General features: G+C 47.6%; 2 protein-coding genes across 3 annotated transcripts; both read right to left on the reverse strand.

Annotated features, from left to right (window-relative positions):
• Positions 1-998: 998 nt before the first annotated feature.
• SYCE1L (synaptonemal complex central element protein 1 like) lies at positions 999-12,612 on the reverse strand. Its single transcript, XM_019710930.2, has 10 exons — positions 12,552-12,612; positions 7,260-7,322; positions 5,545-5,604; positions 5,292-5,366; positions 4,685-4,732; positions 4,376-4,430; positions 2,732-2,792; positions 1,868-1,937; positions 1,689-1,776; positions 999-1,427 (listed from the first exon to the last, which is right to left on the reverse strand). The coding sequence occupies exons 1-10, from the start codon at positions 12,610-12,612 to the stop codon at positions 1,103-1,105; spliced, it is 906 nt and encodes a 301-aa protein (XP_019566489.2). The 3' UTR covers positions 999-1,102.
• On the reverse strand, positions 10,471-21,388 carry MON1B (MON1 homolog B, secretory trafficking associated). 2 transcript variants are annotated; one of them, XM_019710899.2, is made up of 6 exons: positions 21,243-21,388; positions 20,670-20,827; positions 18,331-18,660; positions 16,953-17,772; positions 16,428-16,575; positions 10,471-13,977 (listed from the first exon to the last, which is right to left on the reverse strand). In XM_019710899.2, the coding sequence occupies exons 2-6, from the start codon at positions 20,815-20,817 to the stop codon at positions 13,768-13,770; spliced, it is 1,656 nt and encodes a 551-aa protein (XP_019566458.2). In that variant the 5' UTR covers positions 20,818-20,827; positions 21,243-21,388; the 3' UTR covers positions 10,471-13,767. The 2 variants fall into 2 exon arrangements, with proteins under 2 accessions (XP_019566458.2, XP_019566467.2); XM_019710908.2 differs by lacking the exon at positions 21,243-21,388 and adding an exon at positions 21,044-21,167.
• Positions 21,389-26,055: the final 4,667 nt, after the last annotated feature.

Raw genomic sequence — 26,055 nt, forward strand, 5'->3', positions numbered from 1 at the left:
GTAACATTTACTGAGTGTTTGCTGTGTGCCAGGGCCTGGTCTCGGAACAGACTAGCTAGACAAGGCCCAACTTCCTAGGTCCCATCAATTCTTCTATATCATCTCCCCTCCGTCTTCACCTCCCTGTGCCTCACAATGCTGGCCTCCTCCAGATGGTCCTCAAACACAACTAAGTTCAGTCCCCCCATAGCCTTTGCATGTGCCATTCCCTCTACCAGGTACACCTTTCCCCCACATACCCACATAGCCCACTCCCTCCCTTGCCCCCCTCACCTCCCTACTCAGACATCACTTCCTCAGTGAGAGCTTCTCTGACCATGCTATTTAAAATCCAGGGCCTACAATAGTGTCTGCTACAAAAGACACCCAGCAAATGCTTCTTGCATCAATACACGCTAAGTGGCAGCGGCTTGGTGTGACGTGCGTGTTGGAATGGGGTTCCCCGGACCCGCCCCCTGAACTGCTGACATACCTAACAGACCTGCTGGGTAACTAAGGGCAGAAGCCGGGGGAGACCTGGGGGAAAGCACCTCAGATGAGGGCACAGCAGCGCAAAGGCTCTAAGATGACAACGTGCTTGGAGAAGGGTGGAAATCTGGAACTGGATGTGTGAAGGGGAGCCAAAGTGGGCGGGCAGGTCTGAGCGGTCCGCGAGGTCAGCGGGAGTCTGTGGGAATGCAGGGTCCCTGGGAGACTGGGATTAGACTCTGAACCACAGGAGACCCAAGGGACCTGATGTGGGTTTTTAACACGTTCCCTCTAGCTTTTGTTAATAAGACAGATGGTTCAGGAACCCGCGATGCGGCGGTGGAGATGGGTGGCCTTGACACCCACTTACTCATTGAGCTGATAAGGGACATCCACAGCACTGAGCTTCTGCGAGAGCCCTCCCAGGGCCTAGTGGGCGGAGCCCGGCCGAGGCCCCGCCCAGAGTGCCTGGAGGCCCGCAGACGTCCCTCACCCCCACTCCCTAACCCCCGTGACTCCTGGAGCACAGACTCAGCGGAGGAGGTGGGGGATCGTCCGAAATCACAGCCTTTATTTTTGGGCGGGCCTTTACGTTAGATGGGGACCGGGAGGGTCCTACTGGCCTTGCGGGGCGTCAGGGCCAGCTCCACCGGCGGCTCCCGGTCATCCTCGAGGCGGGTGCCCAGGAGCTTGGGGCGGGCCTGCCAGAGCCGGGAGTCAGGCTGCCGGACCGCAGCTGCCTTTGCCCGGTCACCGTCAGCCCCCGGGGGCGCCCTGCTCCCCACAAACCCTCTCTCTGAGGGACTCTGGGGACACCCCCGCCCGTCCTGTCTCCCGCTCTGCCCGCCTGGCCTCCATCCCGGGCACCTGACCTCTCCTTTTTGTCAGCCAGGTCCTCTGGGGTGCTCTGGGTCTGGACAGGGACCTGCCCCCGGAATTCCTCCAGCTCTGCCTTTAGCCTGTGGAGAAGGGGCAGAGGAGAGAAGAGGAGGAGAGCTAGAGTGGGGGGGGATGGGAAGGAAGCCACTGAGGCACAGAGATCTGAAGTCGCCGAGAGAGGCCGAGGCTGGAGGGCCGGGGCGGGAGCAGAGCTCACGCGCTAAGGCCCCGCCAACCCGGCCCAGAGTCAACCCTTCTGGGAGGGGAGGTGCTGTGGGGGCATCGGCCCATTCCTTCCTCCTTGCCCCCTTCACTTCGCCGAGGCCGTCTTTCCCTCTCACCCGTCGTTCACTGCCGGGGCACCCTCGACCACAGGGGGCAAGCGCAGCTGCTGCTCCACCAGCTCCAGCTTGGCACGTGCCAAATTCTCTGCGGGGGTGGGGGCGTCACAGGCGGGGCCTGAAGCTCCAGCGGGCTGGCGGGACCGCCCTTCGCCCCCGACCCTGCTCCTTAGTCCCACCTTCAGTGAGCAGTTGCGCCTTGCTGCTCTCCAAGGCACGGATCTCCCAGGCCAGTCGCTGCTCCAGCATCTGTGAGGAAAGAGAAGAGGCCTGTCCGTCTGTCCTCTTGGACCATTCCTCCTTCACGCCGCTCAAAGTCCTTACCTGAATTAGGTCATTCATTCATTCATTCATTCAACTATTAACTCAACGTGCAGTTTCTGCTCTGGCTGGGTGCTGTTGGAGATGCATTTCCCCTCAATTGCTCCCCATATCTCCGTGCACTCTCAAATCTCATCTCTTCCCACTCTCCTTATCTTCCCTGCTCACCTTCCTCTTGCTCTTCCTCAAATGCTCCAGGCACAGTTCAGCCTCAGGGCCTGCGCACTGGTCTTTCCTTCTGCCAGGAACATTTGCACCCAGATACCTGCTTATTTTCTTGTTTAAAGTCTGGGTTTGCCTCCTTCTGCCCCCAGCCATCCCGGGGACAGCAAATCCTCAGCCCTTGGGTTCCCTACTGTCTCCTCCTGCCTGGAATGCTGTGGAATGCATCCAGTGACATTAGCTAAATAAGGAATGATGTGACCATGGCCTTTTCAGCGTTGCCATTTGCCACTGCAAGGTGAGCACCCAAGGTGAGCACCCTAGGTGAGCAGGAGCGAAGCAGGGTCAGCGATGGCTACTGCACCAGTCTGGGCAATGGAGTGGCAGTGGGGGATGGGGAGAGGTGGCCCGATTAAAGATAAACGCTGAAGGATTGAATGGGTGGCTGACAAGGCAGGAAGGAGTCGAGGACTATCCCATGGAGGTGGGCCGGGCAGCCAGTGCAGACATTGAGGCCAGGAGAGGAGGGGCTTTGGTTAGAGGCAATGACAAAGGCTCACCTGGAATTCCCAGAGGGCCTTGTGCTGGCCCGTCAAATCCTCCGACTGTTCTGCATGCAACCTAGGGCCGACACCCAGGAATGAGAACACCTGCTGGGACCCACATCCAGCCTCCTTCAGTCTGGGGGTTCCTCACGCACAGGCCTTTACACCTTTGCCTGCTGCTCCTCTGCTAGGAGTTCCTTTCTGGGCTTTATCCTCCAAGCCTTGGTTCCAGCAGCTCCTTTCCCAACAAACTCTCCCTGATGCAAGCCCCACTCCCACTCCTCACCCAGTGCCACACCAGGTTCTTGACCTGGGGTGACCTCAGCAGTTATCCCAGGTCCCTCTGTTTACAACTCTCTTCAATCTGAGAATTATGGATAGAAATTTGGTCCAGGCACTCATGCAACATGTGCTTCCAGGAAAGGGAAAGACAACCTCAGTCATATTCTCTGAATGATGCCCCACTTCCTCCTGCAACAGTGGGTCTGGGGGCCTGTTCATAACCTTCATCATTTTCCTTTCTTTTGTTGATTGAACATGAAACTTTATGGGCCTCTTGTCGAGCCCATCGCCCTGTCCATCCTGTCCCTCATCAAACCATGCCTTCCCAAGAAAACTTTGTGAGGGGAGAAGTACTTTAGTTTCATAGACTCCAAAGTCCTGGCTTAAAGCCTGGATCTGCTATTCCACTGTGAGCCTGTACAAGTTACTTAATCTCTCTGGGTCTCTGGTTCCTTATATGTAAAATGGTGGTAATGATGGGAGAGTAACATCAGCCCTTTAATTGTCATTGTGAGGATTAGGTTGATAAATGAACATAAACTGCTTCTCAGACTGTGTGTGATGTAGTTAAGCATGCACACACTTTAACTATCCATTATGTTCTCCCACACAATCAAAATCCTGGTGCACCAGGGTGTGAGACCTCTAGTCACAAGAATGTGTTAAGGTTCAAAGGATGGACAGATGGACAGATAGTTGGATGGACAGTTAATTGGATGGTAAATGGCTGGCTGAAGAGAGATGATGGCTGGTTAGAGAAATGAAGAGTGGAGGGACGATGGCTGGAAGGAGAAATAAAAGGATTGCTGGAAGGATGGACAGATGTCTGGGTGGATGATTGAGTGAATAAATGAACAGCTCGATGATTGGAAAGATGGAGAGAAGATGAATGAATGACTGGATGGATGAAAGATGCTTAGATAAGAGGCCAGAGAGATAATGCCTGACTGGCTCACTGGATGAAGGGTTGGATAGTAGGACAGATGTATTGATGGACGAATGGATGAATAGCTGAGTGGGTGGATGGGTAGACAGATGGATGGGTGGGTAAATGGATGACTGGGGGCCTAAATGAACAGACAGATAAATGAATGGAAGGCAGAAGAGCTAGACAACCAATAGGAGAAGACTTAGAATAACACTAGGGGATGAAATTTATTTATAAAGAAACTAGCAATGAATGATTAAATGGGTGAGTTAATCTTAATACCACCATCTAATATCAGAGATGAACATGGAAGTCTCTTGTCTAGCCAATCTATTTTATAGAAAGGGAAAATGAGGAGTGTGTGTCCAAGATTTATTTTCCCTAGCTCTTGTTCCGTCCTCTTTCAGGCTGGGGAATATTATGGGGAAGAGCTGGGCATGACCGCTTACCTCTGAGCTTCACTTTCCGTCGTTTGGCAGTGCAGCTGGAGGATCCTCAGTGCTTCTGTAGGGAGAACCAGAGGGCCCTGTGAGAGCTCTTGGGGAGTCAGGCGTGGGAAGAGGTGATGGGCACTGGAGGGCACTGACTTTAGTATTTACTTCAAGTTAGGGGGCAAGCAAGGGAGAGATCTGAGCAGAGGGAAGCACCCTGACTCAGGTTTCAGCGGGATTCTTCTGGCTGTTGTGGGGACTGTGGGCTTTTGTGGGGTGATGGGGTAGAATAATGAAGGCAGACCAGCTGGTAAATAAAAAACAGACCTTGCTTTTTACTCAAGACCTCTTCTAGGTGCACTTTCTCTCCATTCACTGGAAAACACAGTGACAATTTGAACCTCCAAGGAAGGGGTGACATCCTGTGCCCCCACGGGAATTTCATGCAAAGGGCACGCCTAAGGTCACACAGAAGGTCCAGTACAGCCCCAGGGGAGGGGAGGTATGTCCTTGCCACCTTGCACCCATCTCCTACTGGGGTCCATGCTCATCCAGCTTCTCCCTCTCGCTGCTCACATTTCCTGCAAATGTCAAAGGTGCAAAGACTCTGCAGAATGCCCAGGGTTTATACTGAGAGGAGAGATGATTAGAAATAAGTAAATGCACCAAGTCAGATGGAAATAAAGACTATGAAGAAACAAATCAAGCAGGGCGGTGAGAGTGGCAGGGAGAAGGTGGTATTCTATTTTCACACGGGACCATCACGGTAGGGTGAAGTCTGAACCAAGAGCTGAAAGATGACTTGAGATAGCAAGAAGCCATCTGGATTGGAGAGGGTAAGAGCACTGCAGGTAGAGAGAGCAGCCCATGCAGAGCCTCAGGTATGCACAGGAGCAGCAGCAGCCGTCATGGTCCCTCTCTGGCTCTCACTTACAGGAGTCCAATTCCCCGTGCAAGGCCTCCCAGAGATCTTGGGCTTCTCCCAATTCCTCACTGGATTTCTTCTTTGCTGGGCCAAAGAAGGGAAGAAGACACTGTGTGAGTGCAGCCTCTAGCCTTGCTCTTCTCTCTCAGGTTGCGACATTGCACACTCACCTTAGACAACCTGGAGGGGCCTGGATTTTACAGGTGAGGGAGTAGAGCTATTCAGGCCCTTCCTGGCCAGCTGGCCAGGCCCCAGAGTTTACCTTGCTGAAGCTCATTAATCCTGTGAATCAGGTCTCTTATCTGTGGCTCCAGGCTTCCCTCTGCAGAAGGAAAGAAAGATTGAGCCAAAGAAGACAGAGGCCTGGCTGTTCAAGGCAGATGGAGGAGGGTGGGTGCTGGCACTGTTGTCTCTGCTGCTATCAATCAACATGCATTTATTGAGTGCCTGCTGTATGCTGGCCTCTGTAAGATCCCCCAGCAAGGCCTACATTCTGGGTGGGAGAGATGGACATTGAACAAAGATATATAATATCAATGCGGGTGGCAGTAACTGCTGTGAAGGGAGATAAAGTGAAGCAACGGGTTGAAGAGTAAAAGGGTAGAAGGCACTTCTTGGGATCTGGAAAGGCCCCAAATGAAGAGAGGGAAGGGAGCCCTGCAGTTCTGTGGGGGTGGGGGCATGTGGAGGGACGATCCATGCCAGGCAGAGGGACACGTGTGTAGTCCTTGCTGTGGGAGTGAGGGAGGCACATACCCAAAGGAATGGCTGGGAGCTGGTGCGGCAGGTGTGAGTCTACTAAGCAAGTGGAGAGTAGCAGGAGGCAAGGTGAGGGGAAGTGGAGGTGCGCGCCACCAGGGCCTCCTGGGACACGGTGGAGGCTTCTAGGTGTAATTCTGAGTGTGGTGGGAGCCAACAGGGACCTTCCGCCTGCCCCACCCTGTTAATAGCCTGGCAGGGTGGTTGTCACTTCTGTCCATCCAGACTCTGGGATTAGCTTCATTAGAGAAATGGGGAAAATGCCGCTTTCCTTTGAGGGTGGCAGCCCTCACATTCTCCAGTGACAGGAGGTCACTACCTCTTTAGTGGAGCCATCAATACCTTCTCATAGCCCCGATATCACAGCTCAATATGGACAAGCCTTCCTCGTTAGCCATCTTGACTTCAAGGTCAGCGGCACAGAGTTGGGGCAAAAGCTTCCCAGCCCTAGCTAGCTGGGTCTCATTACCGACCCCACACTGCAGTTAAGCTCAAGCCCTGGATTTTCCGAGGCCACCCAATCCAGTTCCTGTGACTGCGAGGACAGTGGGTGCTTTTCCAAGTGGCTGATTGTGACTGACAATTCCCTGGGGGTGGGGTTAGGGGGTCAGGGGCGCTCTGCATTTCCAGTCCTGCAATGTCTCTAAGTTTAGCCCAGGAAGCAGCCCTAATGCACTGCTGCAGGTAGCCACAGGCTGAGGGGAATGGGAGGCTCCCTTTTATTTGGAACAGACCAATGAAATGCATTGTAGAATTTAACCTGAGGATAGGCTGGGGAAGGGTGGCGGGGGTCTAACCTCAAATCCAGCCAGCAGTCAACCCAGCCCCGCCTCCCTCAACAAGAAAAGCAAGGTGCAAAGCCTTTGTATTGCTATTCATATATGAAAAGGGTGGACGAAGAATACACCCCCATGAATGTATGTTGTTGGTTTTTTAAATCTCTGGAAAAATACCCAAGAATTTAAAAATAGTTGCTGCTGGCTTGTGGGTCAGGGAAATGGATGACTAGTGTGTGTTTGCGTGTGTGTGTGTGTGTGTGTATTAAGAGAGTAGGGTTTTTGTATCCCCTTATACCTCTTGAATTTTAACATTGTATTTTTGGTTCAAAGAATAAATTGTATTAGAGGGAGAAAGATGAAGGGGATAATTTCCCAAGGTTTCAGGCACATGCCTGACTCAAGATCCCAGGGAGGCCTGAGATACAAGGAGACACATGACCTTTCTGTAGCTTTTTCACCATTGCCAGCAAATCTTCAGTCTTCTTTGAAGACTTGGTCTGCCCTGTGGAGACAAAAACTAGAATTACAGGATCCAGTTAGAGTGAGAGGTGACTGGGGAAAGGGCCAGGCCTGAATGGGAAGGGAGGAAGGAAGTCCAGTGGGTCCTGCAGATACGCTGGACCAGAACCGAGGATAGGCTGAGGTCCAGGCTTCCAGCCAGAGCAGGCTCCCTCCTGTGCCTTGTCCCTGAGGTTCTGAGGTTTATGGAGTGTGCTGGGTGAATCAGGACCCCTAAGGGTCAGGTTCTTCCTAAGAGGTCAAAGGACTCCACATACATCCACTTAATGAAACTCAGGGGTGAGAGAAAGGGAAGCACTTTTGCTGCTGCTGCTCAAAATCGGTATGAAGTTCTAATCAATGCAATAGGACAGAAAAATTTCATATGAATGTCTTTAAAATTATTATAGACCACAGTTTGCAAATTCTTAAAGAATTGATGGATCTAGGAAATAGTTATTAATGACTGCTAATGACTGCTAACATTGAAAAAAGACAACTGGGTATTCTGAGAAGAACATAACACCACCTATGAAGGATTTTTGCCAACCACAAAAAGGGAACCTTATAAGGTTTCCATACCTAAATACCAATGTAAAAGAAATACAAGGGGCAGAGAAACATGTTAAATGATATCATTGGGATGCCATCAGCATCATAAGACTCTGGGAAACTACACAGGACAATCTTGTTTCTTCAACAAATAAATTGCAAAGAAGTAAAAAAGGAGAGGAAACTATGATTGAAAGAGACGAGACATATATCAATCACTTGTAATGAACAGACCTTATTTGGATCTTGATTCAAACACACTTTTCACCATATACACTTCTATATGTTTTTAACATGAGCCCATGTTACTTTTAAAATAACAACAAAAATAAACAGAAAAATATATTAATATCTTACAAACTCTTGAAATCAGTGATAAAAGGTCAAAGCCCAATGACTCACTCTTCTCCAAGGAAAACTTGGCAAAGAATGAAAGGCAGTTCACAAGTCACATGAGAGCCAAAAAGTAAATGAAATGCTTACCCATGGTCCTATATAGAAGCAAGTCCCTTCCACTCAGACCCCAAATTCCTCAATTCCCCTCCACAGAGGTCATTAGTGTTACAAGCTATTTGTGCATACTTGGAGATAATTCAACTCATACACAAGCATATTTTCAGTCTTTCTATATAAGTGGTATCATAAGTGGTGTTGCACAACTTGTATTTTACATTTGGCAATGGGTACTGGTGATCTTTTTATTCTTTTTAGTGGCTGCATAGTGGTCCACTGAATGAATATACAATAATTTAAGAGTAGTCCCTTACTGGTGGATATTTGGTTTGTTTCCTTTCTTTTGCTGTTACAAACAATGCCACAGTGACCATCTTTATTAGTTTTCTTGGGTTGCCGAAACAAAGTACCACAAACTGGGGCTTCCTTTTTGTGTGTCTTCACCTTTCTTTTTTTTTTTTTTTTTTTATCTCTGTCTAAATTTCCCTCTTCTTATAAAGATACATTGGATTAGGGCCCACCCTAATCCAGTATAACCTCATTTTAACTAGTTGTATCTACAAAGATCCTATTTCCAAGTAATGTCACATTTTGAGGTTCTAGTGGAAATGAAATTTTGGGGGGACAAAATTCAACCCAGTACACTATCCTTGGACATTCGTCTTTGTGCACACATGGGAGAGTATTATTGGATAAATTCCTAGAAGGCTACCTCCTGGATCAAAGGGCATGTATATTTTTAAATTTGACTGGTATTATGGAGTTGCCCTCCACCTGTTTTGGGCAGGCCCAGAAAGGATTCCTTCCCCATACTCTTACCAGCCAAGTATGTTTTCAACCTTTTCCATTTTTGCCAACCTAATAGGCGAAAACAACATTTTATTTAAAACTTTCTGGTAGTTAATATCCAAAACTTATTACTCAACTTTTCTACATCAGAAACTCCACTTCTAGGAATCTATCTTAAGGATATAATTAAGGATCAGAGACAGGATATTCATTGTTTCACTGTTTGTAATCCTAAACGATGGAAGCAACCCAAAGCACATTTGTAGGATGAAATTTTTGTCGCCATTAAAAATCGTGTTGTACACTTGGGGTTCTTAACCGGAGCTTATTAAATATTGCTGTAATATTTCACGGTATGTTCACTTTCTTTACATCTTTTTGTCTTCAATGAAATCTTTTACAAATTTGTATGCATTAATTTTGCATTTGAATTTCTAAATTACTTAATAAACAAATGTAGAACATAGAGGAAAAAGTAAGTCTCCCCTCACCAACAGCCCCTTCTCCAAGTCATTCCCCTTCCCAGAAGTAACCACTACCAACATTTTCACGAAGACACTCAGATCTCTTAGTAAAATGTATTTCATGTATTCCTTTAATTTTTGTATTTTTATCCAAGTAACATTTTAAAAACATCTAAACACTAAAGAAATGTGTGAAGTTAAAAATAAAACCCTTCCTTCTCTGCTTGGCCCTAAATCTCAGTGCCTTTCTCTGATATAATTACTTTTAATAGGCTAGTATGTTCTCTCTTGAGATGTTAAAATTTTAAAAATACTCTTAGTATTTGGAAATTAAACAAAAAATTAAAGCTACTTTAATGAGAGGTGTTTGTGGATGTTTTCTTTCTAAATATTTCATTATGAAAATTTCCAAATGTACATGAAACTAGGGAAGATACCATGACGAACTCTGATTGCCCAGATCTGACAATCATTAATATTCACGAACATTTGCTTCAGCTATGTGTTTCTTGTACTAAAGTATTTTCAAGCAAGTCCCAGGCTTCATAACATTTCATCCCCAGATACTTCATTAAGAGCTTCACTACTTGAAGGTATTTTCTTAGATGACTCCAATCCTACAAATAACACCAAGATTAACAATCATCACTAATCACTGGACCATTAATATCATCCAGTGCCCAGAACATGATTCCCTCTCTGTCCCCATTTATCTTTTATAGCTGGCTTTTACAACCATACCTGTGAAAGTTCCATCTATGTTTTCCTCTCCCCTGTGTTTCTAGTTCTAGTCTTGGGGTAAAATCATGGGTGACCAGTAAATCTTTTATATAATCCATCTAACAGCTTGATAATTTTTTAAAAATCTGTTACAAAACACCCTATAGAGCGTGATACCCTTTTAAACATTTTATTTTGAAACTTCAAGATGTACATAAAAGTTGTAGAAATAGACCACCATGCTCCTATTTGCTCTTGTATCAGGCTTCCCATTTCTGTACCACAAATTGCAGGCATCATGGTCCATTATTCCTTAATGTTCCAGTGTATATTTCCTCTATACAAGGGGAAACTACCAGATAACCACAGTATAACCACCAAAACCGAGATGTTAATAGTAATCAATATTAATATATGATCCTTGGATGTGATTCAAATTTTCCCTCTTACTCACATTTTAAAACTATACAGTACTACTTATATTTTTCTAAAAGAAAAAAAAAACCACAAAAATACCTGTACTTCTGCACAGCTCCCCAAATCCAAGTCCCTTGTTAAGCCATCAGTTTGGACTTTAGCCCGCAGACATTTTTCTGTGCAACCCACACAAGGCTACAGTTGACACTACCACCCACCCTCCCTTTCAAATCCCAAATTGTTTTCTCATAAAGATATGATCTCTCTTGGAGCTCATTCTGTGTCAATAAATCATGACCTTGTCCTTTTAAAATTAGTTATTTTAAATTAAATTGGAATTATTTTTTTCCTGCAGCTTAAAAAAAAGTCCACCACACAGGCATTCCATACGAAGCATGGATATACCAAAATTTAGCCATTTCTATGATTGTTCCTTGGATTTTGCTTCCATCAACACACTCCAATATTCCTTCCTGGTCCACACATCTGTGCATTCTCCTGATTACCAAGCATGGTACTGAAGATATGGAATAGCATTTTGGATGCTAAAAGTGTTCTGCCAAACTGACTCTAGCAAAACCTGTCCTGGTCAGCTCTCAGCAAGGAAAGAGACAGCCTTTTCCCCACAGAATAATCAATACATGATATTATCCCTCATTTTACAAAGCCAATTTTGATGGCTAGAAATGGGAACTTGATATGCTTTACATTTTTTCTATTTTTGGTGAAGTTAGTAACTTCAATTTTGATGAATTTGAGATACTAAAAATTTTTCAGCAGCTAGCTATAGTAAGTGCTTAATAAATGAGATTTGCATGTCTCATTTCTGTCCATCCTTTGTTGAAAGCTGGCATTCAATGTATGCCCCTAACCTGAGAGCTCTCCATGTTAAAATTATTTCATTATTCATACAATAAACAAAGAAAATTATTGAGCGCCTACTATCTGCTAAGCAGGCATTGTTTGGGCACTGGGGAAACAACAATAAATGATTCTAACATCCCAGGACAGACAATAACAAGTAAATAATCATTGTTATTGATGTCTACATAGAAAGGTCTGGGAAAATGCAATCCAACGCATTTATTAATACAGAGGTTTCAAGACTGTGCAGGAAGGGGGTTTAGCGATTGATGAAAGGAGGGCAGAAAGTTGACAACTGTTGAAACGATGGGTACATGGGCATTCATCATGCTGTTTTCTGTACTTTGGTACATTTTGGAAATTCCTATAGATAAAAAAATGCTAGTGGTACAATAGTAGATCACCGTCTTGGGAAAGTCTCTTCTTTTGGCTAGATTGCAATTCCCACTTGTCTGTAGGACAATTTTCACCCCCTCACTAGAGGGTGGGTGTCATTATCAAAGTGCCCTGGAGAAAAGAAAAAGGTCTGTAGGAGTGCCATTCTCAATTAAGATTTAAGAGTCCATACAGAGCGTGATATGAGCTGGGTGTCAAGTGATGTTGGGGAATTACTGTTATTTTTCTTAGATGTGGCGGCAGCAGAGTAATTTTTATGAGAATGTCCACCCCTAGTTCGTTGTTAACGTTCCAGTGCATATTTCCTCTATGCACAGGGAATATACAAAAGATGCGTACTATTTAGTCTATTGTTTACATTAAAAAACTAAACAATATGTCCAATAAAGCTGACATGAGTTAATCTAGATGATGAGAATATGCGTATTATTTATCTCCTTTGCTGAACAGTATGAGGCTTACAATTTTACCTTTTTTAACTTTTTAAAATTTTTACTGCTATCACAGTATTTCATTACTGTACTAGGACAAGGCTCCATCCTACTGCCCTGGCTGGGAGAGGCCCTTATTACCTTCACCCTCCTCAGCCTCCTCGACTTCCAGCGGCTCCATTTTCAAAGGCTCCAACTTCCCCGCCATTTTCCAACGCGCTTTCGCGCCTGCGCCTTGGGTGATTGGTTGGAGGGGGGAAAAACTGGACGCTAGAAATGCTCTGCAGTGCGCATGCGTGCCGTGTGCGTCTCCTCATGATGACAAGCGGACCGTCCCGAGTCCCTGATAGGCAGTTAGTGGCATGCCTCTGCAACGCGTTTAGATAAAACACGGGCAGAACTAGGGCCTTAGTGGGTTGGGGAGTTAGTATTGTGCATACACATATAAACCTAGGGCCGTCTCTCCTTCTCCAGGTTGCTTGTAATTCTGCCGGTTGTGAGAAAATCTGGGACAAATGTGCATGTGTTACGCGGTGGTACACAAGAGTTCGAATCCCTTTTCGTTTACAAATCCTCACTTAACAGCCTGTGAGAGGATATCTCCATTTCATGAATGAGCCTTAGAAGCTAAGTGGACCTTCTATGTAAAAGTTCTGGATCTCAGCCAATGTGTGCAGTCAGGGGCTTTGCCCTGGGTCACATACCCCGTAGACAGTGGAGGCTACCTTCTCATTAACAGCAGCAGCCAACACTGATGACGGGTAAGGATGAAGTACAGGAAAGGCAAAAGAATGTCCTTGTGGGGAGTGGTTTAAGCCTTTGATATAGTTTTGTTTCTTTAAAATATTCTCAGGCCAGTTCCTGGCACAGGCTGGCCCTGCATTCCCAATTCCAGAACCCCCAAGGGCCAGCCAAAGAGACCTTGGCCAGCCCTGGACACTCAAGCGCAGGCAGACTCTGGATGCAGGAAGAGGGTGGAGTGCTTAGAACTGGAGGAGACAGGCCCTGGCGGAAGCTGGAATATCATCCAAGTGGAGGAGGTGAGGCAGAGGGAGGGGAAGCGGTCTAAGGATTTCTCCAAAGGTAGAGCTGCAGGAAGGGGCTGGTAATACAGCTTGCTCACCTGTGTGCAGTCATACTGCCGCCCATCTCTCATTTGTGGGCAGGCCCTCAGATCTTGCTCTTGCCCCATTGCCCAGGGAGAGAGGCACCAGCCACAGACACCACCATCACCACCATCACCCCTCCTTTCCCTGCACACACGACACCTGCCACCCCCCCGCCCCCCATTTCCAAGGTGGAGACAAAAGGTAAAAGCCAAAGGTGGTTGTTCCCAGCACACCCAATCTGGGAGCTCTGCCACTCAAGGTCCAGGAAATAAGCCATTATGGGAAGCTTGGTCCATAGAGGCAGCTGGGACTGCAGGGGGTGTGGAATACTTGGGTGGGTAACGAATGAAGAGCCGATCCTCCTCTTTCTTCACCCAGCGCAGGAGTTTGGTCACTACCAAGATGGCACCAGCCTTGGTCACCAGGGGGCTGAGGCAGGTATAGAGCTCAAATTTGGAGGTCACCTGTGGATTTGAGGGGAGACAGAGTCAGTTGGGCTGGAGCTGGCCATGTCCAATCCTGTCCACCTGACCCTAGCCCCATGCCTGTCTCCTTTTTAGAAGAGACGCACCTGGCAGCAGCTCCTACCTGGTGCTGCCTGGTCACTGGGCTAAAGCAGGTAAGCTGGTATTATTGTGTCATGGGTGGGCTAGGGCTTCTCAGTTGGGCCAAGGGATCATCTAGATCTACTGGTTTCAATTGGGTGATGCTGGTGTGTGTGTGTGTGTGTGTGTGTGTGTGTGTGTGTGTCTGCATGCGTGGTCTGAACCTCAGTTTGCTCATCAGTGGACTGGGTTATAACAACACTTAACATTTAATGAGCAATTGTTGTATACAGGTCCTGTTCTAAGCTCCACAAACCTACGTTTTCATGATCTGTAGCCTGAGTGTAATATGAGGATTAATTCAATTTAATCCTCACACCAACCTGAGAGACTCAGCCTGATTAGATCACCAGCATCTTTCCACACCAGCTCTCACTGCTCCCCTTCACTCCCTTTGTTCCAGCCATTGTAGCCTCTCCTTGCTATTCCTCAAACATACACCAGGCCCAATCCCATCTCACAGCATTTGCACAGTCCTTTCCCTCTGGCAGGTGTACTATTCCTCCAGATACACACATGGCCCACTACCTACCCACTCCCCTTAGATGTCATCTCCTCAGTGAGGCATCCCCTGACCACCCAATTGAAAATCCTGGGCCTACCATATCTTGGTTCTGAAATACCATTCTGCACTAAAAGGTACAAGAGCTCCTTGGACAAATGGCTGATTTTATGGACTGGCAAAGAGAAAGTACAAGATGAGTTTGGAACATCCTATGCCAGAAAGAAGTGCTCACGCAGTGACGGGGACAGGTCAAAAAGACACAGGGGCCAGCCTGGTGAAATCATGGCTCTCACGGGCTAAATCAGAGACAATTTGAGCACAGAAAAGGCTTTTAGCCCACTCACCGAATTAAAGAAAAATCCATGAGACCAAACAGATATAAAATTAAAAATTCAACAAATACCGGAGGAAGACAAATGCTTCCATACCGTAGAATTTCAAACACTAACTGTAGAAGGAATGATAGTTAGAAAAATAACCATCTAGTAAACACCAGCGTAATAACTGTTGCAGGCAAGAATCATTAACGGATATTAAAATCAGTGGATGAACACTGACATAATCACCACATGATATTTACTAATTACAAAGGGGGGAAAAATGAACTTCATAGTGGAGAAATCTGACAGACACCACCTTAACTAAGTGATCAAAGTCAACATCATCAACAAAGGAACAGACTGACATGTGGGCCTCCTGATATGATGCTGAGAAGACCACAACATTAGTTCTGTGACAATCTTCCCCAAAATGCATAACCTCAATTTAGTCATGATAAAATTCCAGGAAAACCCAGTTCAGGGACACTCTACAAACAAACTGGCTGGTAACTCTTTATAAGTGCCAAGGTCATAAAAGACAAAAAAGACTGAGGAACTGTTCCAGAATAAACAGACGAGGGAGACACAACAAATAAATCCAACATGTGATCCTGGACTAGATTCTAGACCAGTAAAAGGACATTAGTGGGACAACTGGTGAAATGTGAATGAAGTCTGGATTAGATGCTGTACTGATTGGTTAATTCCCTGATTTTGGTAAGTTCCTGTTGTCATGTTAACCTCTTGAGAAACTAGGTGAAGGAACTATAGTCATTCTTTGTACTATTTGGCAACTTCTTCTGAAGTCTAAAACTGCTTGAAAATGAAAGTTAAGAAAACTAAAACTAAAATAAAATCCTTGGCCTAGAACAACGCCTGATACACCAAAGGCACACAATAAATGATTTAATAAATGTGCACTAAATGGCCAAGCCTGGGGGGAAGTGCCCTTGCCAAAGGGGTCACCTTGACCAAACTGCCAGAATAGCTGACCTCTCATAGACCCATAGAAAGAGTGGGGCAGGAGCCCTGAAAAGACCCCAGGGAAGGACATCCCAAGTAGAAGGCACAGCATGGGACCAAGCCTGTGGTGTTCAAGGAGTGCTGGGGACTCATGGAGTCAAAACTGAACTGGTGTCCGCAGACACAGGGGCAGTCCTACTGGGAAAATGGGAAATCAGCAGGCACAGCAATGGCTGAGAATGGAGCCTCTTGAAAGTTGAAGACACTGTACTGGTTGCTAATGGGGGAACAGCCAACAGAATCATGGGGCCAATGGAGGTTTGTAGATACTGTGATTGATCCTTATGGGTTTCAAAGACACCTGTGCAATGACAGGGACAGTGCTGGAGGCAAAAACACACAGCTCAGGCAAGGCATAGTGTGCTTGATGGATGGAGTTTGTTATGGCTGGGCTGGATACGACGGAGGGGAAGGAGCCTTGAAATGGGGAATTCGCCCCTTCAGAGCCTTGCCCAACTCACCCAGGCCAGCAGCGTCTCCTTCTCACCCACATGGTAAATGAGGCGCAGGGGCCGGGAGGTGCTATGGAGACGTGCGTGCAGGCGGTGATACAGGTCCGACAGGCGCTGCCGTTCATCCTCTCTGCTGTACGGGGCCTCTAGTTCCGGGCTGCAGTGACGGAGCGGCGCAGGGCACAAGGTCAGTTTAGAGCTTTCTTGGCTGGCCTATCTCCCCTCAGTCTTGGGAGTTCAATTAAGTGAGGGAGCTAAGTCTTTGCCATTAGATTTGAGGAATCTCAGTGGTTGGAGGCCCTGCTTCCCCATCAAACTAGGAGATTCCTTGAGTCCTGGGGCCCTCTTCTCCATGAGAATAAGGGATTCTTTGAGGGTGGTGGTTGAGCTTCCCTCATCAGTCAGAGACCCCTTTTATTGCATCTTTCTAGAGCATGGCTGCCTTTCTTTCCCGAGTCATGTCTATGAGATGCTAAACATTCCAGTTAGATAAGCTTTCCCACCCGGCCAAATGCCCACAGCGTCAGGACCCACCTGGTAAACTGGGGGAGCTGGCGGTGATGGTCGGGGATGTCCAGTGGTTTATAGAGAAAGTGCCGGAGGCCTGATGCCCCCACAGCCTGCACACTGTAGGCAAGGGCAATGGCTGATGGGGCATTAGAGAAGCTGACAGCCTCCCCAAGGGCACGCATAGCACCAAGCGTGTGCATGCCGTCTTCGACCAGGCGCCGGCAGGTGGCCATGTCGTGGAAGGCCTCAGGGTCGGTGCTGAGCAGCAGCAGGCAGACAGGCGTGGCATCCAGACGGGCCACGTAGGCGTAGAAGAAACCGTCAGGGTTGAAGCGGGGCAGGCACACAGGTGCCCAGGCCTCCCCCGCCGCAAAGGCTGGTGCACCCACCCAGTTGAGCAGCAACTGCAGGTCAGCTGGGTCCAGCCGGCACTCAGCCAGCACATTCCGCTCCTGGGCTGCTGTCACCAGTTGGCCACTCACCGCCAGCACTGACAGTGCCAGGCCGGGCGCTGTGCAACGTCGGAGCAGTGAGCCCAGTGCATCCCGCAGCGGGCGAGCAAGGGGCACGCAGCGCACAGCGCCCAGGAGCAGGGCACCGGGGTCCCGCTCCACACTGTCCAGAAGCCGGTCTAGTGTGCGCTCCGAGCCGGCCAGCAGGCGGCGAAGGTCATAGTTCTGCTTACGGGCGAAGATGCGGGCCACGCTTGCACGTGTCAACGTGCTCACGATCTGCGCGTGCACAGCTAGCAGCTCCCCCCGCAGCTGGGCTACTGATTGAGGAGTCCTAGACACAGCCACCAGCAGCAGTGGGCCCTGCTGTAGGAACACCAGCTTGTGGTCCTCTAGGGGAGGGAAGAGATGGGGCAGGGGGTAGAGGTGACTCAGTGAGGGCTGGAGCGAGATAGGTGAAGCTCTTCTGCCCTTTCCCTGAACACACATGCCTCTGGCCCAAGCTTGAGTGTTCACTCTGTGGACACTTGGACTAGGGTTAAGGACAGCTGGGGGAGTTTAGGCATTTGTAGAGAGACGTGATCAGATGGTCAAGGAATCAGGTTAGACACACAGCATGAAGCTGGGGACGATAGAGCAAGGACTGACACACCACCAGAAGGATACCTAACTCAGCCACACAGCCCCCAAAATCATGCTCTCAGATAAGTATGCAGCCAGTCACTTAGATCCCAGTGACTTCATCACTCAGAACCGAGAAGACCAGACAGATGGACACAGCCCCCACCGCCCTTCTTCAAACATCTGGCTATCCATCCACACCCACTGATCCATCCCTGGCTGGCTGGACAGTGACCCAGGAACCCAGACAGACAGACCTACAGCTTGCAAGCCAACCAAATCCATGTTCCCAGTCACTGTCTTGTTCTGCCTCCTGCCCCTTTGCTCACCAGCATAGATGGCGCGGATGGCATCTCCTGCACTCTGCACAAAGGACACGAGGGCTGTCATCACACCCATGGTAGTCGACAGTGCTTCCACACTACCGTACCTCGAGTAGATGGGCTTGCCTGCCTCGCTCAGCACAAACACGTGCTTCCTCTTGCTGCGCCAGTCCTCATCACTGGGGTCTCCACCCTGGCTCCCAGAGCCACTCTCAGGGTCATCCAAGGGACTATTCTCAGAGGCTGCAGGATCCCAGAGCTGACAGGTACATGATGGGGCCTCCAACTGGGGCAGTGGTGACCGCAGGCCGGGTGGCTGGTCCTTGATCTCGGATCCTGAAAGGGAGCCCCTGGTAGGTCAGCTGCCTGTGGACTCCCACTAACCCCATGTGCTGAAGTACTGACCAAATCCCTACCAGCCCCACAATGACCACTGATACTGACACAGACCTCCAGGTATCTCCTTTGCCCCTCAATTCCATCCACATGATCTCCTTAAAACCATGATAATCCAGTCTCCCATTGTTATAATCGAACCCTCTGTATCTCTAGAGACCAATTATTCCCCTTTCAATAACTGCCATTCCCAAGTCTTCAAAGCACCATACTGCTTGCCTCTGAATGACCTTCATTTTCAATGACCCCCACTAATACCTCTGACCTCTCATGTATTCTCCTGATAGCTACTCACCCCTCAATGACCACCATTAAATCTACTTCTATTTGGATCTTTGAATGCTTCCCGTCCCCACTACCCTAACCCCTTATTTATTCTCATGGATGTCCACTGATCCCTAATGACCCCAGTGACTCTCCTGATCACCCATTTATATTCTTGATGATGACCACTAATTCTCCCCATGACTGCCATGAATATCCACCAACGCCCAGATCATCAGGACTTCCTTAAACCCTTAGTTACTCCCACCACTGTTCACTAACATTCCAATGACCCAACATTAACATCACTAATACCTGGGTCTTCAATGACCTTCAATGACTGCTTTGACCCACAGTCTATTCTACTTCATGTCCATTCCATCCCCACCATGACTACTACTAACCTCTACTAACATCCAAGACTTCAAGTGACCTCCACTGACTCCCTTGACCTTCTTTTATTCCATTCTCCCTTCTCCCCAATGATCACTATCAATTTCCACTAACACTCAGGACTTCAGTGATCTCCACTGACTCTCCTGATCCCCTTTATTCTCAGTGATATCCACTCCCCTCCCTGCAATAACCACCAAAATATACACTAACACACAGGACTTGAATAATGACCTCCACTGCCCTTCCCCATGATCATTATTAACAATCACCAATGAAACCCACGACTTTATTCCCCCTACTGACTCCTCCCCCATTTATTCCAGTCGATGTCCACTGGTCCCCCAACAACCATTACTATCCATTGGCAACTATATCTCAACAATTTTCCCATAAAAATCCCCCAATGATTTTATGATTTCCCTCCAAATCAGGGAATCCCACATTCTCTCATTCTCTCACTGACATTCATTGACTCCACATGCCCCCGCAATTACCAATTACCTTCTCCCAATATCGGCCATTATTTTCCAATAATTCCCAAGTTCTCAAAGATTCACCATTTATTCTGTGATGTCCATTGATCCTTTCCAATGACCCCATTAACATCCACTAATCCCAAAGTGGTCAATGAGCAATGATTTCCCAATGACCCCCATTGATTCTTCACAGAATACCTTTACCCATCCACCTGGGTCTTCAAAGACCCTCCTACTGGTCTTCTGACTCTCCAAATAATTTCACTGATGATGTCCACTGCTTCTCCACCAATGATCACCATTAACATCCACTTACATCTGGTTCCTTAAAAACTCTGTCCAACAACTGACCATTCACTCCTCCGTGATGTAAACATCCTTAGTGCCCACTGGCCCTCATTGATCCCCTTAACCCACCTCAACGTTATTTAAGAATAACACCCTAGCCCCCAAAGACCCGATTTCTAAATAGTCTGCCTCTGACCCTATTAACTTTCTTTTGGTCAGTCACTGACCCAAACATCCTAAATCCCCAATGCCCCTCTCTGACACCAACTGATCCCTTTCTGATTCTTCACAGACATAAACTCACTCCAAGTCCCCAGTGAACACTGACTGATGCCCACTGATGTCCTATTCATTCCTCAATGATTTAAACTACAATGTCAGTCAACAATGACCTCCTACTGACCTGGCTATGTTTTAAGCTACTTCCTTGAGTTCCAAAACTCTTCTCTGGTCCCCCATTGCCCTCCCCCAACAATGACACCCGCTATAGAGTCCTTCTAAGACCCCAGTGAGGGGAAGGCATACCTGTTTCCTCCAGACCCTCCTCTCTGGGATCTGGCGGGTCCTCGTGAACTCCTCCACTGTCTCCAGCCTCCTCACTGGGGGACCGCGTGTCCTCCAAGTCCTCCGCGTCCCCGGGGGCAGGGGCAGCAGTGTCTCCTCCGGCCTCCATCTGCACATCCCTGTGGGGGAGGGGAATTGAGGATGAGGGGAAGCAAAAGAAACTTCTTAAATGCCTTTACTGAGCCTGGCACCCCGGTACACACTCCTCGTGCTCGTTTCCCCTCCGTTTTCAACAGGGTGAGACATTAAAAAACATGACCAAATACTGGCATCCTCCAACACTTTCCGAAGAGGAAGGCTCTACCGAGCCTCAGGAAATAAAGACACATAAACACCTGTTTTAACCCGGTGTCTCAATTGGCCGGGTACCATTACTTCCCGTAGCCGCGGAAGCATCACACTTCCGGGTGCGGCGGCTGTCTCGCCACACTTCCGGGTGCGATGCCTCTCCGAAGGAACTTCCTGTTGCGGAGTTTCATCCGCTCCCCGCGGAGCCCAACCCCTTTCTCCCGCCGCCCGCTGGTGTTCCCTCACCGTTGAGATGGCGAGCGCCACTTGCGGATCTCCGGACCTGGCTGGGAACCCAGCGAGCCCCCTCTGCAGTCCTTGCCACCGCTCTGGCTCGCGCTTTCACCCGGGGCGAGTACTGGTGAGTACCACTTCTGGTGCTGAAGGCTGGCGGCGTGAGGGGGGCGCGGCTCACGTTCAGCCAATCCGGTACGGCACTGCCTCCCTTATGGCCCAATCAAGAGAAGCCGGCTTCCCTCCCGCGGTGCTACCCCACTCTGTCCGCATCGTCTCTCTACCAATACTGCTCGTTGAATTACGATTGCACCCGCCCATCCCTTGACGGACATTTTTTCTAACAATCGAAGGCTCGAGGTAATTCCTGTCTTCACTTGAGGAAGTTCACAGCCTAAGTAATGATGCTTAGATACCCGTGCCCGACCAAGAGACATGCTTCCGCAGAGAACCGAGGCAACTTCCCCCTCCCTTATCCACCAGGAAAAGCGGGGGGCATGAGGTTGGAGCGGAGTCTGGGCAGAAAGTGAATACTTGACGGACAGTCGCCACTTCCAATTGGAGTGCCGTGCGCAACCTGGCCAGCCTATGGGACTCGGCCACGAAAGCGGAAGGCGGGCCTCTCAGAAGTAGGACGTATTCGCGAGTTTCTCTCTGTATTCATCCAGGCAAAAGGTTCGCCCCCTCTGGAGGGAAGCTCCAGCCGTCGACATCCTCACGGCGCCGGGAAGTTAGTTTGCCAAGTGAGTGTGCAGGCTGATCAGGGCTTGCCCAGATGGGCAACAAGTCAAGCTGACCTCCCTCTCTAATACAGGACACTGTGGACGGAGCTAGTATACAGACCAGGAGTCCAGGTTCAACGGAGGTGCACGTGGGCGTGTCCTTGAGAAGCTCAGGAGTCGGGTTGTTTGGGGGAAAATGCCCCTCCCGCCTCTGCGCGCCACTATTGACTGGGCGAGGGCACGACGCCCCCCGCTGGGACACGCCCCCTGGAGAGTATCAGTATAGAAAAAGGAGCTCAGCGGCTGCATCTGATTTTCTTAACCTGGGTGGCATTAGAGCGGTCCTAGCAGACTATTTTAGTGTGAGGGCGAGCGCGGGTGTGGACGCGTCTGCTCTGGACTCTCTTCCTTTGCTTTGAATGTCTCTGCCTGCGACTCCCTGTCTCTGAATCTTTCTGTCTGTGTGTCTGGGTGTCTATCTCTGCAGGTCTGTGCGCCCTCCCTCCTTAACCCTTGTGCTCTGTCTCTAGGTCTTTGTGTCTCTCAGTCGTTCTTTAATTTTTCTCTCCTCCAGTATGTCATTTTCTCTCTTACCCTTTGTCGCTCTCACATCGCTCTTTCTTGGTCTCTGACTTCCCACCCTCTCCTGGCCTGCAGAGTAGCGCCCATCCGGAGGCTCCCCTCCCCCCAGGGGCAAAGCTCTATCATCCGCAGGATTCCCCTTTACATGGGGGAATCTTATTAGAAACAGACTCTGATCACTCCTCAGGAGACTGACGGCTAAATTCTTCCCTTATTGTGCTGTACTACATTTCATGGTCCTTATCATGTCAGTGAGAATATGCTTTTTTATGAATCAAAATCATCAGTTAAACAAACCAACTCTTCCTACATTCATGTTTCCACCAAAATACATTAAAAAACAGCAGTGACCAAAAGAATGGAGTGAGTTTCTGGAGTCCAGTAAATCCCGGTGACATAGTAAGACCCTGGATTCACATAAATACTCTTCAATCCTCATTACAGAGGATCAAGCATATTTGAGTTCATTTATATAACTGCTAAGAAGAATAATTGTGCTTTCATCCCAAAGTGGGCATCCCCAATGAGAAATTCCTCGTTTGGAGGGAGTTGATCAGTCTCCAGATACTTGCCCTCTCATTCTGCATGAACACTTCCATATTGAGCCTCACCCACAAGCCCAGGACAAAGTCCCTTTCTATGCACATTTTCTTTCCTGAGGTCACTAGAACATTACGTTCCCAGGACTGAACAACCATGCCTAGTTCCATACTTGCTACAGGATGTCTTGAGCCCCTGGAACTGACAATTCATAAACCATGTTAGGAACGTGCCTGTGCCTATCTGGATATATTATGGTGATCCTCATGCTCATGCTATGTGTTCTTTTACCTTCTAGATTTATTGAATGCTAGGGAATTGAATATATATGGTATGAATTGGAGTGGGAAGAGGAACACAGCTGTGAGCAGAAACAAGGCAACTTGTAGTGTATTGTGTGGTTGTGACTGGTTCCTTCATTTGTACCTGCAGTGCAAGAGCATTTGATGCCCTTATTTCCCTAATTCCTGCCCCCTCTTGCTGGCCTTTGCCCTGTCTTTCTTTTCCATGCCCCCTCACCTTGTTCCACACTCTTTTCTGACTTGCATCACTGTTCCCTGCTCCTACTTTTTGTTCCTGCCCCCTCATGCTGTTTTCTGCTCTGTCTCCTCAGTTCTTGCTCTTTGCCCTCTGTCTCTACTTGTCACTCTCCTTGTCTTTGATCCCCTGCTGTTATTATTTTATCCATAGTGAGCTGGGGACAGGCATTGGGAGAAGAGGAATGATGATCTTAGCTGCACTTATCGAATTACTCAACTAGACTTCCACAGTGAAAGTGATGGATACTCTCCTAGATACATAATTTTGCATGGAATACCCCCTGCCCTAAATTCATCAAGTGTAACAATTGAACAAGATTAGCACCTATGTACCCCATGGGACTAATCAATGTAAATGGAACCACAAATTCAGAGCCATTTGCACTCTACTCTATTTCATTCAACAGGAGGCTAGCTCCATTCCCCAGCCTACCATCCTCCCCAAGCCAATCAACTTCTTTAAATTTCTAAAACCCCCAAATCTACCAATTTAACAAAACCCTTAAACATATACACTTATCAATATGAATTATCACTGGTGATATTCACCTTCATCACATGGTTAAGAAGTTGTCTGCCAGGTTTCTCCACTGTAAAGTCACTATTTTTACCTTTCCATACTTGTTTCTTTGGAAGTAAGTGAATTACTAAGTCCAGCCTGAATTAAAGAAGTGGGAAGTGAAATGCTGGATGGGTATCTACATGTTTTTTGGAATCTTTTGTAGGAAAGATTTTCCTCTTCATTTATTTCTTTATTCAATCTTTTATTTACATCCAAGCTTATGGATATTTATTTTATGCTTTTGGGGGTATAATCCAATGCTATCATTATATATTTTGGACAGATTATTCCAGCTTTAGCCATTGTGAACTCTTTTAGATCTATTCTTATGTCATTTTGATATTTCTGTTAATTTTTATTTATTGAAAAATTATACTGTACATCCTTCCACACCATGGTTACCAGGGAGAGGTTGGTTAAATGGTACAAACTTTCAGCTAACAGGATGAATAAATTCTAGGGATCTAATGTACAACATGGTGACTTTAGTTAACCATACTGTACTGTCTACTTGAAATTTGCTAAGAGAGCAGATGTTAAGTGTTCTCAGCACACCAAAAGGAGGTAACTATGTGAGATGACAGATGGGTTCATTTTGCCTCACGATGGTAACCACTTCAAAGTGTATATGTATATCAAACCATCATGCCATATACCTTAAACATACACAATTTTTATTAATTGTATCCCAATAAAGCTGGAAAAAATGCACATCCTTGATTTATGGCACTAGAGGATTCCCCTGCATTTTCCCACAGGATGTCTCTCTCTGCATTTTCCCTGCTTCAGCCCTCCAATCTGCCATTTCTTCCAGGTGCTGCGCTCTTTGTCATAGCCTACTGAATTATTTCCTAAGGCAGAGCCTTCCAAGGGCTTCCCACTAAGTCAATAACCAGGAAGAAGTCATACTGTAGCCCAGCCAGGGACACGTAGAGCCGGCTAGTAAAATAGGGATGCTATCCCAATATAACGGTAGTATGTGATGATGTCAGACACTGGCAAGAAGCCAGCGAGTGGACATGAGAGCAGAGTCTGAAGTTGCTGTCTAGTGGTGTTGACAATTACATTTGGAAGGTGGCTGGGGCAAGGATGCAGGATTTAACACCATGGCAGGAACTGCATCAGACGATGTGAACATGTTTCTAGGATGGCTCCTAGAGATGTGGAATGACTAAAGGACTTGCTAGAGAAATGCCAGAACTGCTACGGCAGACAGTAGAAATAGGAAACACAGATCTATTGAGGTAGGCGTGTTAAAGTGGATAAACTATGTAAAACCAGGGAATGTTTTGCCCCAGGCATCTGAGGGCCGCTAGCATGCCTTGCAGTGTTTTTGAACAACGCCTGACTCTTTTCCGACCTGCTCTCCCGTGCTGGCTTCTAAGTTAGATGAAACAGATATGAAAAACTTTCATCAGTCTTTGCGGTAACCCCCAGATAGGTTTGAATAGACACACACAATACTTGGCAAATAATGTCTGCTCTCCTTTCTGATTCAGGGACCAGGAGGCCTTTCTGGGAATGTGTGTAGCTACTGCTTTCAAACCACTACATAGCTGGGGAGGAGGTGGAACAAAGGCAAGTAAAGTCACCACCGAACTTTTCTACAATTTTGAAGTTGTGTTTTTCCTTGATTCAGCATTTCCTTGGTTGCTGTAAGTTGTTGAAATATTTTGGAGCGTTCTGATAGAATCGGTTCTGACATTTTCTACTTGTTTTTAATGTGTCTGTGGGGAGATGAGAGCTTGGAGCTGCCTCCTCTGCCATTTCGCTGACATTACTCCTCCAAATATTGGTTTTTAAATACAATTCTCTGATTTTTAAAAAAATATGAGCTTTGCAAATGGGTACAGAAGCCAACATGAAATTATTCCTAATAG

This window comes from Rhinolophus sinicus, linkage group LG11 (genome assembly GCF_036562045.2).
Source record: "Rhinolophus sinicus isolate RSC01 linkage group LG11, ASM3656204v1, whole genome shotgun sequence".
Lineage (NCBI taxonomy): Eukaryota > Metazoa > Chordata > Mammalia > Chiroptera > Rhinolophidae > Rhinolophus > Rhinolophus sinicus.

Coding starts and splice junctions, on each gene's coding strand:
- SYCE1L (XM_019710930.2), bottom strand. CDS start 12,612: ATGGCGGGGAAGTTGGAGCCTTTGAAAATGGAGCCGCTGGAAGTCGAG. Junction 5,605..7,259: donor GGTGAAAAAGCTACAGAAAG/GTCATGTGTCTC, acceptor TTCCTTCTGCAG/AGGGAAGCCTGGAGCCACAG. Junction 1,428..1,688: donor GCCCCGGCAGTGAACGACGG/GTGAGAGGGAAA, acceptor CCTTCTCCACAG/GCTAAAGGCAGAGCTGGAGG.
- MON1B (XM_019710899.2), bottom strand. CDS start 20,817: ATGGAGGCCGGAGGAGACACTGCTGCCCCTGCCCCCGGGGACGCGGAG. Junction 17,773..18,330: donor CATCCGCGCCATCTATGCTG/GTGAGCAAAGGG, acceptor TCCCTCCCCTAG/AGGACCACAAGCTGGTGTTC. Junction 16,576..16,952: donor CAGCTCCCCCAGTTTACCAG/GTGGGTCCTGAC, acceptor CCGTCACTGCAG/CCCGGAACTAGAGGCCCCGT.